Raw genomic sequence first — 19,239 nt, 5'->3', positions numbered from 1 at the left:
TGTTTATTTTAAAGTATTGTAGTTTCCTATACTGCTCAACAAAAGTTTGGACTACTATTGTAAAGTATAGTCCATGTTACTAGAGGTGTCATTGACCTGAGCACATCATACATTATCCACTTAGAGTTCATATACTGGATCTTGTTTACTACTGGCATGCTTTGTGCCCATTTCCCAGTCATGTCAACATACCGCTGCCGCAGTGGCACACTGCGAGCAGTCCACTATCAACAACAGCTTCATTCAGTTTCTGTTCAGCACTGCAGTAATTTACCATGTAGAGCCATACAACACTTTTACAGTCAGGAAAGTGACTTACTTTCAGCAAGTCATACACAGCAAGATGTTCCTGATTGGTTACTTATCACGCACAGTGGTGTGCCTAAGGTATGGAGAAAGTACAGAGAGATGGGAAGTGCGAACAGTAGATCTCACAGTGGTCATCCTCGTACGAAAACACCAAAGCAGGATCATTTTCTCCAACTGTGTAGGCTTCAGGCGCCCAACATCAACTGCCAGAAATATAAGAAGTGACTTCTCTCGAACAACAAGGATTCGTATCTCAGCCGAAACATTGCATAAAAGTTTACATGAAGGTGGTCTTCACTTTAGAAGACCTATGAAAAGTTTTGCAGTGAACCAGTGGAACCAATGCAATCAAAGGACCTAGGTTCTTGCACTTTAACATTGGACCACTGCAGAATGGAGTAATGTCATGTTTGCTGATGATACCAGGATTGGTAGTGTTAGACGACAACAGGAATGCCGGTATGTTCAGGAAGACCGACTATTTACAGGGGGAACTGTAATATTCTGGGTGGCAATAATGATGGGATAGCAGACCTCTCTGATTCTTGTGTATGGCAATTTGACTGGTCCCCGATGCCTTCAAGAGATCCTACAAACAATTTTAAGGCCCTACAGATGTGAAGTCGGTGACAAATTCATATTCATCCTATTAGATGTCAATGGAGGGCTGGACAGTGCTCTAGCAGTGTCTCAGTATCTTCAGAGCTGCAACGTCAACTGAATGCATTGGCCAGTACAGTCCCTAGACATGAATGTAATTGAACATGCATGATACCTGTTGAAGATAGTCTTTGCATAGTGTCTCAATCCACAGGACCTCACTGAAGCTGCCATTGAGGAGTGGGACCTCGTCCCCCCAGATAGACTTGATGGTCTCATCCGGAGCATGGTGTGCGGCGAGGACATACTCACTACTAAAGACTGATAATCATCGTCATGAGATAAAAATTTTCACTGTTTTTGTTTTCAAGAAGTACACTTTGGAGAGAGCCTGCTTTGTTCTGTAATGATTTTTTGTAACCAACCCAAATTATTCTTATTTCCAGAAGGAATTATGTTTATTTTGTTAATAAAGTATTCTACAAACCTCAATGGGTGTATTACAAGAACTCATTGTAGTAAACTCTTTTATATTCCAAACATTTGTTGAGGTGTGTAGATACTTCCTACCCACCTCCCCTATGAACTATGTACCTTGCTGAGAAGGGATGGCTAGACTACCACAACAATACAGGTACCTAACGTATTTGCATACAATGGAGGGTTATCTGTGAAAAGACCAGAAGAACATGGGGGTCCTGAAGAGGGACTGCAGCCTTTTCAGTAGTAGCAGTTGAGTAAAAATCTGTATGATTGCTGGATCTGGCCTTGTGACATTAGCCAACGTGGTCTTGTTGTGCTGTGGCTGAATGGCTGAAAGCAAGGGGAAATTTTTCCTGAGGGCTTGGAGCTCTTCTGTGTGGTTAAATGATGGTGGCACCCTGTTGAGTAACGTGTTGTGGAAGTAAAGTAGTCCCCCATTCGGGTCTTTAGTTGGAGACTACTCAGGAGGATATGTCAACAGGAAAAACAAAACTGGCATTCTGTGGATTGGAGTGTGGAATGTTAGATCCCTAATTGGGTAGAAAGGTTAAAAATTTTTAAAAGGAAAATATGTAGGTTGAAGTTAGATATAGTGGGTATTAGTGGCAGGAGGAATAGAAATTCTGGTCAGATAAATACAGGTTTGTAAATACATAATGAAATCGGTAATGGAGTAGTAGTCTAATAGTAAACAAGGAAGTAGGACTGTGGGAGTGTTACAATGAACTGCATAGTGAATGCTTTGTTGTAGCTAAGATAGACAGTAGTACAAGCTTGAATGCCAACTAGCTCCAGAGATGATGGTTTTGAAAAAATGTGTGACAATGAGATACAAGAAATTATTCATATAGTTAAGAGAGAAAAACATAATTTTGATGGGAGACTGGAGTTAAGAAAAGAAAGAGAAGGAAAAATAGGAGACCATGGACTGGTGGAAGAATGGAAGAGGAAGCCACCTGCTAGAATTTTGCACAGAGCATAATTTAATCATTGCTAACCCTTGGTTTAAGAACCACATAAAAAAGTTGTATATGTGGAAGAGACCTGGAAACACTGGAAGGTTTCAGATTGATTATATGATGGTAAGACTGAGCTTTTGAACCAGGTTTAACTGTAACCTACTTTACTAGCAGTTATAGAATTTGACCATCTTCATTGGTTATGAACTGTAAGTTAAAATTAAACAAATTGCAAAAAGGGAGTAAATTAAGGAGCTGGGACCCAGATAAGTTGAAAGAACCAGAGGCTGTTGAAAGTTTCTTGGGGAGCATTAGGCAATATTTGATACGGGGAAGGGGGAAGGGAATACAGTCGAAGGCAAATGAATAACTGTGAAGAGATGAAATTGGAAAGACAGCAGAGAATGAAGTAGGTAAAAAGACAAGGCCTTGCAGAAATAATTGGATAACATGAGAGTTTTTGAATTTAATTGATGAAAGAAGAAAATATAAAAATGCAGCTGGCAAAAGGGAAGTAGATAAAATGGAGATGAGAGATATGGTACTGAAAGACCTAAGTCGAAACAAGACCCATGGAGTTAATGACACTCCCTCAGTATTAGTGAGATTCTTGGCAGAGCAAGCAGTGACAAAACTATTCCACTTGACGTGCAAGATCTATGCGATGGGCAAAATACCTCCGGGCTACATGTAGAATGTAACAATTCCAGCTCAAAAGAAGGCAGGTGCCAAAGGGAGTTAAAACTACTGAACCATCAGTTCAATAAGTCATTGTTGCAAAATAGTGACACAAATTATTTACAAAAGGGTGGGAAAACTGGTAGAAGCTGACCTTCTGGAAGATGTTTGGATTCCGTAGAAACATGAGAACACGCTAGACAATACTTAATATTGTGACTTATCTTAGGTAGGTTGAAGAAAGGTAGACTCACATTTATAGCATTTGTAGTCTGGAAGAAAGCTTTTGACAATGTTAACTGGAATACAATTTTTGAAATTCTGAAGACAGCTGGGGTAAAATGCAGGGAAGAAAAGGTTATATACAGTTTGTACAGAAACCAGGCAACAAATTCAAGAGTTGAAAGAACATGAAAGGGAAGCAGTAGTTAAGAGAGTGAGGCAAGGTGATTTACTATCTCTGTGCTATTCACTCTATATGTTAAGGAAGTAGTAAAGGAAACTGAAGGAAAATTGAGATGTGGATTTAAAGTTCAGAGGGAAGAAGTAAAAAGTTTGAGGTTTGCTGATGACAGTGTAATTATTTCAGAGACAGCAAAGGATTTGGAAGAGCAGTTGAATGTAATGGGCTGCATATTGAAAGGAGAATGTAGCTGTAAGATGAGCAACAGCAGAAGCAAAACAAGGGTAATGGAAAGTAGTTAAATCAGGCTTGCTGTGAGAGAATTAGTAAAGTAGCTGATGCGTTTTGCTATTTGGGCCGTGTGTGCTGAGTGCAGCCTTGTCAGACAAGAAAAGAATAGAAGCTTTTGAAATGTCCTGTAGAGAAATGCTGAAGATCAGATGTGTAGATCATGTAATTACTGAGAATGTACTGAACTGAATCAGATAGAAAAGAAATTTATGGCAGAACTTGACTAAAAGAAGAAATTTGTTGACAGGACGTATTCTGAGACATGGAGAAATTGTTGTGATATTTGAAGGAGGTGTGGAGGTAAAATTTGTCAAAGGAGACCAAGGGATAACTATAGTAAGCAGTTTCATATGGCTATAGTTTGCAGTAGTTATTTGGAGAGAGGAGGCTTGCACAGGATAGTCAAGCATGGAGAGCTTCATCAAACCAGTCGTCAGACTGAAGGCAACAACAGTGATGATGACAACATGGAAATTCCTTGTGGCTAGGGCCTCCAGTCAGGTAGACTGTTGCCTGGTGCAAGTCTTTAGAGTTGACACCACTTTGGCGACTTGAGTGTCAATGGGGATGAAATGATGATGATAAGGACAGCACAACACCCAGTCCCTGAGCCGAGAGAATCTCCGACCATGTTGGGAATCGAACCCGGGCCTTTAGGTATGACATTCCATCACACTGACCACTCAGCTACCAGGGGCGGACATAACAGTGTAGATACATGTTAAAGGAGAAATACCAGAGAGCTTAAACAGTAATTTACATGAGTTTGCATCCAGGTATGATTCTAACGGCTCATTTTTCTCATTTGAATGTGCTGGTGGCAGCTTTCAGGTTTTCTCGAAATATGTCTCCATATTTCAGATTAGAAATATGTCTGCATATTTCAGATCAGAATGAAATTAGTCAAGATTTTCCCCATTGACTTTTTTATTCCCCCTCCCCCCCACCCACCCACCCACTAAAGTAGGGTGTTATGGAGCAAAGAAGGTAGCAGGTTTTGCTCTAGTTTGCATTTAAATATTTTATAGACATATCTTTATTCCATTTTACTTTGCTTTGCAGCCATAATCGTAAATATTGGTTTCCATGCTGTTTCCAACTGTTTTATCATTGATATAGATAAATCAGATGTACCTATCCATTTTTCAAACATGGAGAAAATGCTAGTTCCTTCACAAATTCGTTAAGTTCTGAACGCCTTGGTAACTTGTGCTTTATGTTGCTGGTATAATTACAGTAATGATGAAACAAGCTTACATTTTTGAATAATGTGGTGAAGATGATTTAGTCTGTATCCCTAACATTACACTTGTGTCAGCAGTGACTGCACCAGATGGTATACCTATTTGATTATTATATATTGAGTATGCAAAAGAACTGCTAGTCCTGTAGCAACAGTTCTCATAGTTTGCTGGAGGAACAAAAGTGTTCAAAATGAGGTGAAAAATACAAATATCCTCTCTCTCTTCTCTCTTTTTTGCTCACAGTCTGGACTGGTGACATCTAACTCTGTAGAATTTTGGAACATGTTTATTCTTGTATATCATGACAAGCAGATACTGGTGCCCAGGTCACTGCTCTGTTGCATGATTACCGGAAGGTGTTTGACAACATTTTGCAGTGTTACCTAATGAACAAAATATGAGTGAATGATTTGGGTTGAAGTGTATAGAATTAGCATAGAAAAATCTTATGATGCAATAGTAGCTTTAGGCATACCACAAAGGAGTATTTAGGATCATTACAGTCCACACTAATATTCTAATGAAAAATTCCAGAGGCACCACGAGGCTGTTTGCGGATAATGCTATAGTATATAAAGTTATATTGCTAGAAGGTTTAGTGAAATGCAAGAGCAGCAGAGGAGATTAACATTTGGTGCAGTGACTGCCAGCTGACACACACAACAGACAAATATGTAATATGCTGTTCATAAATGGTTGGAAAGTCTTTTTAATTGACCACACAATTGCTGAACAATCACTGGAAACAGTTCAATCCATTAAATACCTGGGAGTGTGGGAATGGAGCAATCAAAGTGGAATAACCACTTAAAACTAATCTTAGGAAAGATAGATACCAGAAAAAGGCTCATCAGAAGAATCCCCATGAAATGTAGTCCACTCAGGAAAGAGATAGTTTAGAAAATCGTGAGCTGATTCATATTTGAAAACTGCCCCTCAGACCTTTACTATTTAGAACTGATAGGGAACATAGCGAAGAATGAAAGGAGAGTGATGCATTTCATAACAGGTTCTTTCAGTAAATGTGAAAACCTTACGGGAGTGCTTAGCCAATTCCTATAGCAAACACTGTAAGAGAGGCATATAGTAATCATAGTGTGAATTACTAAAGTTCCTAAAGTAAACATTCCCAGAAGACTGTGAAGTTAATTTCAGCCAGTGCGTACAGAATATGTAGTGGCTGTAGGCTTATACTATAAAGTAATCTGAATAGCCCATAAATTTAGCTTGCCCCCAGGGGGTCCACAACTCTTTCGTGGATACGTGCTAGCGAGCACGGGACCCCAAGCTAATGTGGCCCTCCTTCCTTTCCGGGCTGCATACCTTCCTTTTCCGCATCCTTCCCTATCCCCGATCTTGCCCCCCCCCCCCCCCCCCCCTGTCACCTCTGGCTCTTTCCTTCCCTTTCTCCCCCTCTGGGAGTATGGTTTGCCGGAGACGGACGCTCGTAAATGTAATGCATTCTTCGCCTTATCTACATCTATAATACATCTACATTTATACTCCGCAAGCCACCCAACGGTGTGTGGCGGAGGGCACTTCACGTGCCACTGTCATTACCTCCCTTTCCTGTTCCAGTCGCGTATGGTTCGCGGGAAGAACGACTGTCTGAAAGTCTCCGTGCGCACTCTAATCTCTCTAATTTTACATTCGTGATCTCCTCGGGAGGTATAAGTAGGGGGCAGCAATATATTCTATACCTCATCCAGAAACGCACCCTCTCGAAACCTGGCGAGCAAGCTACACCGCGATGCAGAGTGCCTCTCTTGCAGAGTCTGCCAGTTGAGTTTGCCAAACATCTCCGTAACGCTATCACGGTTACCAAATAACCCTGTGACGAAACGCGCCGCTCTTCTTTGGATCTTCTCTATCTCCTCCGTCAACCCGATCTGGTACGGATCCCACACCGATGAGCAATACTCAAGTACAGGTCGAACGAGTGTTCTGTAAGCCACCTCCTTTGTTGATGGATTACATTTTCTAGGGACTCTCCCAATGAATCTCAACCTGGTACCCGCCTTACCAACAATTAATTTTATATGATCATTCCACTTCAAATCGTTCCGCACGCATACTCCCAGATATTTTACAGATGTAACTGCTACCAGTGTTTGTTCCGTTATCATATAATCATACAATAAAGGATCCTTCTTTCTATGTATTCGCAATACATTACATTTGTCTATGTTTGCCACTCCCTGCACAAAGTGCCTATCCGCTGCAGATCTTACGGCATTTCGCTACAATTTTCTAATGCTGCAACTTCTCTGTATACTACAGCATCATCCGCGAAAAGCCGCATGGAACTTCCGACACTATCTACTAGGTCATTCATATATATTGTGAAAAGCAATGGTCCCATAACACTCCCCTGTGGCACGCCAGAGGTTACTTTAACGTCTGTAGACGTCTCTCCATTGATAACAACATGCTGTGTTCTGTTTGCTAAAAACTCTTCAATCCAGTCACACAGCTGGTCTGACACTCCGTAGGCTCTTACTTTGTTTATCAGGCAACAGTGCAGAACTGTATCGAACGCCTTCCGGAAGTCAAGAAAAATAGCATCTACCTGGGAGCCTGTATCTAATATTTTCTGGGTCTCATGAACAAATAAAGCGAGTTGGGTCTCACACGATCGCTGTTTCCGGAATCCATGTTGATTCCTACATAGTAGATTCTGGGTTTCCAAAAACGACATGATACTCGAGCAAAAAACGTGTTCTAAAATTCTACAACAGATCGACGTCAGAGATACAGGTCTATAGTTTTGCGCATCTGCTCGACGACCCTTCTTGAAGACAGGGACTACCTGTGCTCTTTTCCAATCATTTGGAACCTTCCGTTCCTCTAGAGACTTGCGGTACACGGCTGTTAGAAGGTGGGCAAGTTCTTTCGCTTGTATGTCTTCATCCTTCCTTTGTCCTTCTCTTTCCTTTACCTCTTCTCTTTACCCTTTTTCTCCGCTGCGGCGTTTGAGACCTCTCTTTTTTCCTTTCCCTTTCTTTGTTTTTCCCTTTCTCTTTCTTCCTCCCTGTGCGTGTCTGAAGGCCGACCCACGCATTTTCGTGCGTAGCCGGTGACGGGGTAACGTGTAATTCCCCGCCTCAGGTAGACAGGTAGGACACGTACGTACCCCCTGGTAACGACCAGGCCCAGGGAGGGGTTATTACCCGAGCTGATACCTTCCGAAAGTGCCGATTGGTCCCTCCGTCCGTTTGTCAGGAGGTGTGACTTGAGGTGTGAACAATCACCTAAGGCGGGAGTGCCCTCGGAGAGTGCCCCCACAAGGGAGGAGCGCGCCATCGGAGACGCCGGTAATCATGGGGATTCTTCCGCAATGGTTTCCTCACCTTCCACTATGTCTGCTCACAAGCGTAAGTTCACTGAGTCTCAGCCACAGACAGTTCTTCCATCGTTGCAACAGTTCCTTGTTGTTTCTCGGTCTGATGAAGGTCACGGCTTCTCCACAGTCAACCCTTTCATTATTCAGAAAGGTGTCGACGCAGTTGCAGGTCCTGTAAAGTCTTGTTCCAGATTACGGAATGGCACTTTGTTGTTAGAAACAGTCAGTGCCCTCCAGGCACAAAAATTGCTGCGTACTTCACTTCTCCACACCTTCCCTGTCCAGGTGGAACCGCACTGTACTTTAAATTCCTCGCATGGAGTCGTTTATACACGCTCCCTCGATCGATTGTCTGACGACGAAATTCAGCACTACCTGTCCGACCAGGGCGTAACGGCTGTTCATAGAGTTATGAAAAGGGTTGACACGAACATCATTCCAACCCGCACTGTCTTCTTGACATTTGACAAAGTTCAACTCCCATCCAAAATCAAAGCAGGCTATGAGATAATTTCCGTTTGCCCTTATGTCCCAAACCCTACGCGTTGCTATCGGTGTCAGTGGTTCAATCACATCAACCAGTCCTGTTCCAATCCGGCCAAATATGTTACGTGTGGCAAGGATGCCCATGAGGGTGCTTGTCCACCTCCATCCCCTCGCTGCATCAACTGTAAGGGTGACCACGCTGCTTCCTCTCGAGATTGCCCCATTTTTAAATACGAAAAGCTCATCCAGGAAATCAGAGTGAAGGAAAAGGTGTCGACCTTTGCTGCTCGAAAATTATTCGCCAGTCGACAGCCCACCGTGCCTCAGACAGGAAAATACAGCACTGTCCTTGCTTCTCCTCGGCCAATAAAGGAGGCGGCCACGCAGACTTGCGACCTCACCTTTAGTGCCACAGTCGTCAGATCGGACAGCGCAAAGATCGCCCATTCAACCTCACCACTTTCGCCTGCCCACTCTATGGCTCACCCTTCATCAGGTTCTGCTAAATCTCGAGCCCAAAAGTCAGACACCAAGACTTCGAAAAAGAGCATACTCGTGAAGATTTTTTACGTATTCCAACTTCACAACCATCGGTTCCTCCTTCCTCTGAACATCATACTTCCAAGAAGGCTACAAAGAAACCCAGTTCATCTCCTTCTCCGCCAAGGCGTGTCTCATCTACAGCACAACCTGGCGGAAATCGCCCTCGGCCGTCTTCTGTGTCGCTGAGGCACACTGCTGGTGGCCGATCAACCGGCCGATCGCTGGTGGCAGGAGCTGCTCCTGAACAACCTATGGATCAGGATCTTCTGCCTTCGGCTGAATGCCATTCCATGCTGTTGCCGCAGGCTCTGAGCAGTTATTGAGTTGACGGCAACCTTGGTCACATTCCTCCATTTTCTGTTCACCCTATGTCCATTATCCACTGGAATATCCGCGGCATTTGAGCCGATCGGGATGAATTGTCGATCCTCTTAAGATCCTACTCGCCGGTCATCTTCTGTCTTCAGGAAACAAAGCTGCGTTCCCATGACCGCTTTGTTCTCCCCCATTTTCAGTCCGTCCGATTTGATCTCCCCTCTGTTGAAGGCACTCCAGCGCATGGAGGACTCATGATTCTTCTCCATGATACTCTCCATTATCACCCAATCCACTTAAACACTTCCTTCCAAGCTGTCGCTGTCCGTCTTTCCGTTTCTGGATATACCTTTTCTCTTTGTACTGTATACATTCCATCGTCCACACCAATGGCACGAGCTGATCTCCTTCATCTTCTTGGTCAGCTTCCACCCCCCTATTTGCTGGTTGGGGACTTCAATGCCCACCACTCGCTTTGGGGATCTCCATATCCTTGTCCACGTGGCGCACTATTGCTAGACGTCTTCCAAGTGGATCTAGTTTGCCTCAACACTGGGGTCCCTACATTTTTGTCTGCCTCCACGACAAATTTCTCTCATTTGGACCTTTCGGTCGGTACTGTTCCGCTAGCTCGGTGCTTTGAATGGTTCGCCCTTGATGATACACACTCGAGTGACCACTTTCCATGTGTCCTTAGACTGTAGCCTCAACTGCCATATATGCGCCCGCGACGCTGGAAGTTCGCCCAAGCTGATTGGACCCTTTTTTCGTCTCTAGCGACATTCGAAGACCGTCACTTTCCTAGCGTCGACGATGAGGTCACACATATTACCGACGTTATTCTTACAGCTGCGGAACGTTCAATACCACGCACCTCCGAATTGCCCCGGCACCCCACAGTTCCTTGGTGGAACGAGGCATGCCGTGACGCAATATGTGAGCGCCGACATGCTCTTCGCGTTTTCCGCCACCATCCTACTTTGGCCAACTGTATCCGCTATAAGCAGTTCCATGCGCGATGCCGTCGCGTCATCCGCGATAGCAAGAAGGCAAGCTGGAAATTCTTTATTAGCTCATTTAACACCTTCACTCCCTCCTCGGAAGTTTGGAGTCGGATTCGACGGTTATCAGGCACGCCTAGTTTCTCCCTGGTCTCTTGGCTCACTGTTGCGCATGATACGTTAGTGGACCACGTCGCAATTTCTAACTCCTTGGGTAAACACTTTGCTGAGATTTCGAGCTCTTCAAATTACCCACCTGCGTTTCTCCCGAAGAAACGTGCAGCGGAATTGCAACCTCTTGCTTTCTTCTCTCAAAATCGCGAAAGCTATAATACTGTTTTCTCCATGCGGGAACTCCAACATGCATTCTATTCTTCTCGCTCCTCTGCCCCAGGACCGGATGGTATCCACATCCATATGTTGCTGCATTTATCAACCCATAGTCTGCGTTACCTCCTTCGCATTTATAGTCGAATTTGGACCGACAGTACTTTTCCCAGACGATGGCGGGAAGCTATCGTCGTTCCTGTTCCGAAACCTGGAAAGGACAAACATCTCCCCTCTAGCTATCGCCCCATTTCTGTCACGAGTGGTGTATGTAAGGTTTTGGAGCGTATGGTCAATTGCCGTTTAGCTTGGTGGCTGGAGTCCCGTGGTCTTTTAACACCTGCCCAATGCGGTTTCCGAAAGCATCATTCTGCAGTTGACCATCTTGTTTCTCTCTCCACTTATATCATGAACAATTTTCTCCGGAAACGCCAAACAGTAGCAATATTTTTTGATCTGGAGAGAGCATACGATACCTGTTGGAGGACAGGCATCCTCCGCACACTGTTCTCTTGGGGCTTTCGAGGTCGGCTGCCCCTTTTTCTTCGCGAATTTATGGCAGAGCGCACATTTAGAGTGCGGGTGAACACTACTCTCTCCCGTACTTTCTCCCAAGAAAATGGGGTACCCCAGGGTTCCGTGCTGAGTGTTGTACTGTTTGCCATTGCCATAAATCCAATTATGGATTGTCTCCTTCCTGATGTCTCGGGCTCCCTCTTTGTGGACGATTTTGCGATCTACTACAGCTCTCAACGGACCAGCCTTCTTGAACGACGTCTTCAGGGATGTCTCGATCGCCTCTACTCTTGGAGCACGGAAACCGGCTTCCGTTTTTCTCCCAGTAAGACCGTTTGTGTTAATTTTTGGTGACGTAAGGAGTTTCTTCCACCCTCCTTACATCTAGGACCTGTTAACCTTCCGTTTTCGGACGTCGCTAAATTCTTGGGTCTTATGTTTGACAGAAAACTGTGCTGGTCCTCCCACGTTTCCAATCTTTCGGCTCACTGTCTGTGATCGTTCAACACCCTCCATGTCCTGAATGGTACCTCCTGGGGAGCGGACAGAGTGGTCCTTCTCCGCCTCTATCGCGCCTTAGTGCGCTCGAAATTGGACTATGGAAGCATAGTTTACTCCTCTGCTCGGCCGTCTATTCTTCGTCGTCTCGACTCTATCCACCACCGTGGATTACGTTTAGTGTCTGGAGCTTTTTACACCAGCCCGCTTCCGTTAACTGCTCCATTCTCTTTCCTTCCGCTTTCCTAAAACCTTCATGACAACTTGGGGTACAGCACTGCCTTGGCTCCGTCCCCGGATCTGCCTGCTCCGTGACCTTTGTCAGTTTCCCAAGGATGGTACCCCTTCACTTGTTTATCGTCGGGCATTTGCTGCTCTATGTGCACAAATGAAGGAAGCCACATTTATTTACACTGATGGCTCGAAAACATCGTTAGGTGTAGGGAGTGCCTATATTGTTGGCGGCACCCCAAATCAATTTCGGCTTCCCGACCAGTGTTCGGTTTATACTGCGGAGCTTTACACTGTTCTCCAGGCTGTCCACTACATCCGCCGCCATCAGCGGATATAGTATGTTATCTGCTCAGATTCTCTCAGCTCTGTCCTCAGTCTCCAAGCTCTTTACCCTGTGCACCCTCTGGTCCACCGGATTCAGGACTGTCTGCGCTTGTTCCACCTGGGGGTCGTCTCGGTGGCGTTCCTCTGGCTCCCGGGACACGTTGGTATCTGTGGAAATGAGGCGGCCGATATTGCGGCCAAGGCTGCAGTCTCTCTTCTTCAGCCAGCTATTCAATCGATTCCCTTCGCCGATCTACGAAGCGTTTTATGTTGTCGTGTATTTCTTTTATGGCACGCACATTGGTCGACACTTCCCCATAATAAGTTGCGGGACGTGAAAGCTCTTCCTTGTGCTTGGACCTCTTCCCCCGAACGCGTCGTTGGGAGGAGGTAATTTTAACTAGACTCCGGATAGGGCACTGTCTTTTTAGCCATCGACATCTTTTAAGCGGCGATCCTCCCCCACTCTGTCCCCACTGCTCTCAGCTGTGGACAGTAAGACACCTTTTAATTGAGTGCCCCTATTTTACTCCGTTACGCGCCTGTCTACAGCTGTCGCCTGATATATCGTCAATTTTAGCAGATGACACGCGCTCGGCCGATCGCGTTCTCGAGTTTATTAGTGCCAGTGAAATGACGTCAGTCATTTGAAGCTTTTTTTTTTTTTTTTGGGACAACCAACCCCTTTCTGTAGTGGATTTTTAAGCCTTCCTTCTGCTTTTAGTTTCTCCAATTTTTTGAGTTTCGTTCCCATTGCTGCTGGTTTCCATTTTCGGTTTTTACTGTTTCCTAAGTCACGGACCGGGCGCTAATGACCATAGCAGTTTTGCGCCCTTAAAAAAAAAAAAATTAGCTTGGTTGATGACGGCATCAATACATCCTATTCGAGGACTAGAATAAGAATTTCAATGAAATGTTGACTCCCTGCATGCTTTGACACAGCCATTGACCTAGCAATATTTATGTCATATTGATAATGACCGATACATTTTAAATTGGCATAACCACTGAATTTTGTGATCATTGACCGAAGTAATCTTTATAGTGAGAAAGTAATATGCTCACTGATGTTCTTGGCCAATAACATGGCAAACATGAACAAAATTTGGATAAGACTTTAGCAAAATTTTGCCTGCTCTTATATACTCTTGGGGAAACACAATAAAGTTAAAATTAGAGATATTTGGACCTGCATGGCAGCTACCAACAATCATCTTCATGAAACTTCCTGGCAGATTAAACTGTGTGTCGAACCAAGACTCTAACTCGGGACCTTTGCTTTTAGCAGTCAAGAGCTCTACCAATCTCGGTGCAACACACAGTCTTAATCTGCCAGGAAGTTTCATATCGGTGCACACTCCACTGCAGAGTGAAAATCTCATTCTGAAATCATCTTCATGTCCATCATTTGCAACTTGTCATTCTCAGTTAGAGCAGGTAAAGGTGGAGGGGGAAGCAGCTGAGGTGTGGGAATGACTGACACGTGAACTACATTGTGCCAAACACTGAAAGTTTACTTGCAGAGTATAGACGTGGGTATGAGCAGTCTGCATAGTTGAATAATTGCTACCTTCCATCAATGGTGTGGATGGCAACTATTCAATTATGTATAGTGTTATGAAAACGCAACTCTCACTACTTATGATCTACATTCTTCAATTACTTTCTTGTAATGTATTATACATTCTTCTTCTTCTTATTTTTATTGTTGTTATTATTGTTATTATTATTATTATTATTATTATTATTATTATTATTTCCTTTCTCAGACGTTATGTCAGGTTAAAAATGGAAAGTGACGTGGACCTTGATAAAGTGCGACTTCGTTTTAATTGTACGGTATATGTTACATTGCATTTAGGAACTTTCGGGTAATTGAACATGTATCAATAATTACAGATTTCTGTAGTTGTATATATAAGTTTGGATGTAGCTGTATTGCGTAGATGTACTGGTGGAAATTGTGTGGTATGACTCCTGTAGTTGATAGTATAATTGGTATAATGTCAACTTTATCCTGATGCCACATGTCCTTGACTTCCTCAGCCAGTTGGATGTATTTTTCAATTTTTTTCCCTGTTTTCTTCTGTATATTTGTTGTATTGGGTATGGATATTTCGATTAGTTGTGTTAATTTCTTATTTTTATTGGTGAGTATGATGTCAGTTTTGTTATGTGGTGTTGTTTTATCTGTTATAATTTGTATTCATCATTCTCCAGTACATTTTGTGGTGCATACTTGTATGTGGGAACGTGTTGTTTTATTAGTTTATGTTGTATGGGAAGTTGTTGATGTATTATTTTTGCTACATTGTCATGTCTTCTGAGGTATTCTGTATTTGCTAGTATTGTACATCCGCTTGTGATGTGATCTAATGTTTCTATTTGTTGTTTGCAAAGTCTACATTTATCTGTTGTGGTATTGGGATCTTTAATAATATGCTTGCTGTAATATCTGGTGTTTATTGTTTGATCTTGTATTGCAATCATGAATCCTTCCGGCTCACTGTATATATTGCCTCTTCTTAGCCATGTGTTGGATGCGTCTTGATCGATGTGTGGCTGTGTTAGATGATACGGGTGCTTGCCATGTAGTGTTTTCTTTTTCCAATTTACTTTCTTCGTATCTGTTGATGTTATGTGATCTAAAGGGTTGTAGAAATGGTTATGAAATTGCAGTGGTGTAGCAGATGTATTTATATGAGTGATTGCTTTGTGTATTTTGCTAGGTTCTGCTCGCTCTATAAAGAATTTTCTTAAATTGTCTACCTGTCCATAATGTAGGTTTTTTGTATGTCAATAAATCCCCTTCCTCCTTCCTTTCTGCTTAATGTGAATCTTTCTGTTGCTGAATGTACGTGATGTATTATATTTGTGGCATTGTGATCGTGTGAATGTATTGAGTGCTTCTAGGTCTGTGTTACTCCATTTCACTACTCCAAATGAGTAGGTCAATATTGGTATAGCATAGGTATTTATAGCTTTTGTCTTGTTTCTTGCTGTCAGTTCTGTTTTCAGTATTTTTGTTAGTCTTTGTCTATATTTTTCTTTTAGTTCTTCTTTAATATTTGTATTATCTATTCCTATTTTTTGTCTGTATCCTAGATATTTATAGGCATCTGTTTTTTCCATCGCTTCTATGCAGTCGCTGTGGTTATCCAACATGTAATCTTCTTGTTTAGTGTGTTTTCCCTTGACTATGCTATTTTTCTTACATTTGTCTGTTCCAAAAGCCATATTTATATCATTGCTGAATACTTCTGTTATCTTTAGTAATTGGTTGAGTTGTTGATTTGTTGCTGCCAGTAATTTTAGATCATCCATGTATAGCAGATGTGTGATTTTGTGTGGGTATGTTCCAGTAATATTATAGCCATAATTTGTAGTATTTAGCATGTTGGAATAGTGGGTTCAGAGCAAGGCAGAACCAGAAAGGACTTAATGAGTCTCCTTGGTATATTCCATGCTTAATCTGTATTGCCTGTGATGTGATATTATTTGAATTTGTTTGGATATTGAGTGTGGTTTTCCAATTTTTCATTACTATGTTTAGGAACTGTATCATTACTATGTTTAGGATCTATTTTGTATATTTCCAGTATTTGTAGTAACCATGAGTGGGGTACACTATCAAAAGCTTTTTGGTAATCAATGTATGCGTAGTGTAGTGATCTTCGTTTGGTTTTAGCTTGATATGTCACCTCTGCATCTATTATCAGTTGCTCTTTACATCCTCGTGCCCCTTTGCAACAGCCTTTTTGTTCTTCATTTATAATTTTGTTCTGTGTTGTATGTGTCATTAATTTCTGTGTAATGACTGAAGTTAATATTATGTATATTGTTGGTAGGCATGTTATGGGGCAATATTTAGCTGGGTTTGCTGTGTCTGCTTGATCTTTAGGTTTCAGATAAGTTACTCCATGTGTAAGTGTATCAGGGAATGTGTATGGGTCTGCAGTGGAACTGTTAAATAATTTAGTTAGATGTGAATGTGTAGAGGTGAACTTCTTTAGCCAGAAATTTGCTATTTTATCTTTTCCAGGGGCTTTCCAATTGTGAGTAGAATTAATTGCTTGGGTGACTTCATGTTGCAAAATTATCACTTCAAGCATTTGTGGTATCATCTTGTATGTGTCTGTTTCTGCTTGTATCCACCGTGCATGCCTGTTATGTTGTACCGGGTTTGACCATATGTTGCTCCAGAAGTGTTCCATGTCTGTTATGTTTGGTGGATTGTCTATTTTAATGTGTGTGTTATCTATCGTCTGGTAAAATTTCTTTTGGTTTGTATTGAATGTTTGGTTTTGTTTCCTTATATTTTCACTTTTTTTGTATCTTCTAAGTCGTTTGGCCAATGCTTGTAATTTCTGCTTCTTTTCATCTAATTGCTCTATCGCTTCTTGTTGTGAAATTTTACCTAACCTTTTTCATTTTTTGTCTGATATTTCATTTCTTATAAATTGTGTTAGGTGTCCGATGTCTTTTCTCAGTTTTTCTATTCTGATCTGTAGCCTGTGTTGCCATGCTGGTTTTGTGGGTTTCTTCTGTGTGTTGGTTGGTTCTGATCTCTGCCTAGTGTGTATGTTTAGTGTAGTGAGTGCTCCTATATAAATCAGTAGTTGTAACTCTTCCATAGTTGTATTTTCATTTATTTTGTTGTGTATAATTGTGTTGATAGTTGTTACTGTTGTTTCGACTTGTGGGTTATTTGGTGGCCTATGCAAGAATGGTCTAATATGTCTGTATTTGTGTTTTTTGTATTCTATATATGTCAGCTGAAATTTTTCTTCTATATCTAACATGTGTGTCACTTTGTGTTCTATTTCTGCTTGTTCTGGTGGCTGTCTTAAGATTTCGTTTTCCTCTGATTGTTTAATTGATGCGTGTTGTTCTTTGTTTGCTCTGGGATGTGTGAGTCCATTACTGTATTTTCTTCTTCTTCTTCTTCTGATTGCACATTATTTTGTTCTAGTATTTGTTGTACTTGTTGTTTGATGTTTTCTAATTCTGACTGGGGTATCCTGTTATTTTTTATTATTACACGGATCTGATCAGCTAGTCGTTGTTCTGTTAAAAATTTTAATTCTGGGTATCTGGTAATAAATGTTGTGTATACTTGTGATCTGTATCCAGTTATGTTGGTTCCTAAGTTTGTTGCTTGGTAATAACAGAACATAAGGTGTTGGTTAACTTCATCTGACCATCTCATCCTCTGTCTTTGTTTTCCTTCTAGAGTGGTTGCAGGAAGCATATCCTGCAAAACACCTCTATTTGGATTTAAATCATTTTCCGTGTGGCTAGCAGTGTCGTTACCATTGTGGACGGGCATAGGGTTCAAGTGTCTTCCCCGACCATGACAGCGCTTGTCCGAGGCTTCACTAGTTCTGTCCTGAACCAACTAATCACACTAAAAGGGGGGTTAGCCCTATTAGTGGTTTGTTCTTTTCATCGCCTTTTACAACTGGCAGAACATTCTTTTCCCGGGCCTCCACGGGGTTATTATTATTATTATTATTATTATTATTATTATTATTATTATTATTATTATTATTACTTCCAATTTAGCATTGTATAATTTCACATTTAATACTCAATCTTTGTCATCTCTTTCAATAATTTGTATTTTAAGACATTGTCATTTACATAACATCCAGGAACAAAAATATTGTTATCTTATAATAAAGAATAATGGTATTTCTTTCAGAACAGCAATGGACCATTCTGATATTAAGCTGGTGGAGAAATTAAGAAGGGAATATCCAGAACAGTTTTATACACTAGTGAGGATGCATCTGTCATTCATTCTGGATCTTAATACAGATGAGTAAGTTTTCATTAAAATAAAATGTGTTATACCAACTACAACAGTAACATCATTTGAGTGGGATTGTTGAAATCAGGTATATTTATGATATGATGCCATCACATATTGACCACTGATTTGTGCGTTTCACAGTTGTTGTTGGTCCCCCCCCCTTATTGTTGAACTTGAGATATTTCACTGTTTTAGATCTTCTATGTTGTAGATCATGACCAATAAAGAATTTGGAATAGGTTAAAAATTGGTTGCTTTTATTGGTTTCATGCAGGAACACAGTTTCTAGCTACTGATTTACTTTAGTAGTATCAGCCATCCGTAATTAATAAATGTGCTTGTCTGCCTTCATACATTTTTGCTTTTACCTAAAACGTGTCCTGTAGGAGCAAAACTTTTGAAATGTCCCCTTTTCTGTTCTAGTAATTTGACAGCACAGTTTTCATCCATTTTCTTTGTGGTTAGTAATGGAATGCTTTGATGGAACACTGTGTTGCTGTAGTGAGCAATATTTACAAATCTGTTTAATGTTGTGCAGATACTGTTCGCAATTTCTGTGGAACATTTGGTCAAAAAAAATACGCTAAGTAAATTGAGTGTAATGACGCTCTTGTGGTAGTCATTCTTTGCAAAACATCGCTGTTGTGGATGAGTGATAGTGTTGCTGTAAGTCCAATGAAATATGTTTGCCAATCTTGACAACAAGTGGATATTCCCAGAATCAGCATGCAGTGAATTCTGAAACTTCTGCACCTTTGGGCTTGCCTAAAAAATTCCAACTTAAACAAGAACTGAAGCTAAACAATCGTGAAACAAAGAAGACACAACAGTTTCATCAAGAAAATAATGCGTATTGGTGGGGCACTTTTT

General features: G+C 41.7%; 1 protein-coding gene across 4 annotated transcripts in view; it reads left to right on the top strand.

Moving 5' to 3' along the window:
* Positions 1 to 19,239, top strand: part of LOC124794933 (rho GTPase-activating protein 19) — a 140,591-nt gene that overhangs the window by 36,993 nt on the left and 84,359 nt on the right. For 3 of the 4 annotated variants that reach the window (XR_007016629.1, XM_047258648.1, XM_047258646.1), the window contains exon 2: positions 18,259 to 18,378. Coding sequence is in view for 3 of the 4 variants with exons in the window: in XM_047258648.1 (XP_047114604.1) it covers positions 18,266 to 18,378 (113 nt within the window). In the remaining variant the exon portion in view is untranslated. The remainder of the gene's footprint in view (positions 1 to 18,258; positions 18,379 to 19,239) is intronic. The other variant, XM_047258647.1, reaches the window with a different exon arrangement.

This window comes from Schistocerca piceifrons, chromosome 4 (genome assembly GCF_021461385.2).
Source record: "Schistocerca piceifrons isolate TAMUIC-IGC-003096 chromosome 4, iqSchPice1.1, whole genome shotgun sequence".
Taxonomy (NCBI): domain Eukaryota; kingdom Metazoa; phylum Arthropoda; class Insecta; order Orthoptera; family Acrididae; genus Schistocerca; species Schistocerca piceifrons.
Note: the sequence above shows the minus strand (reverse complement) of the source record. Positions and strands in the feature narration are given on the sequence as shown.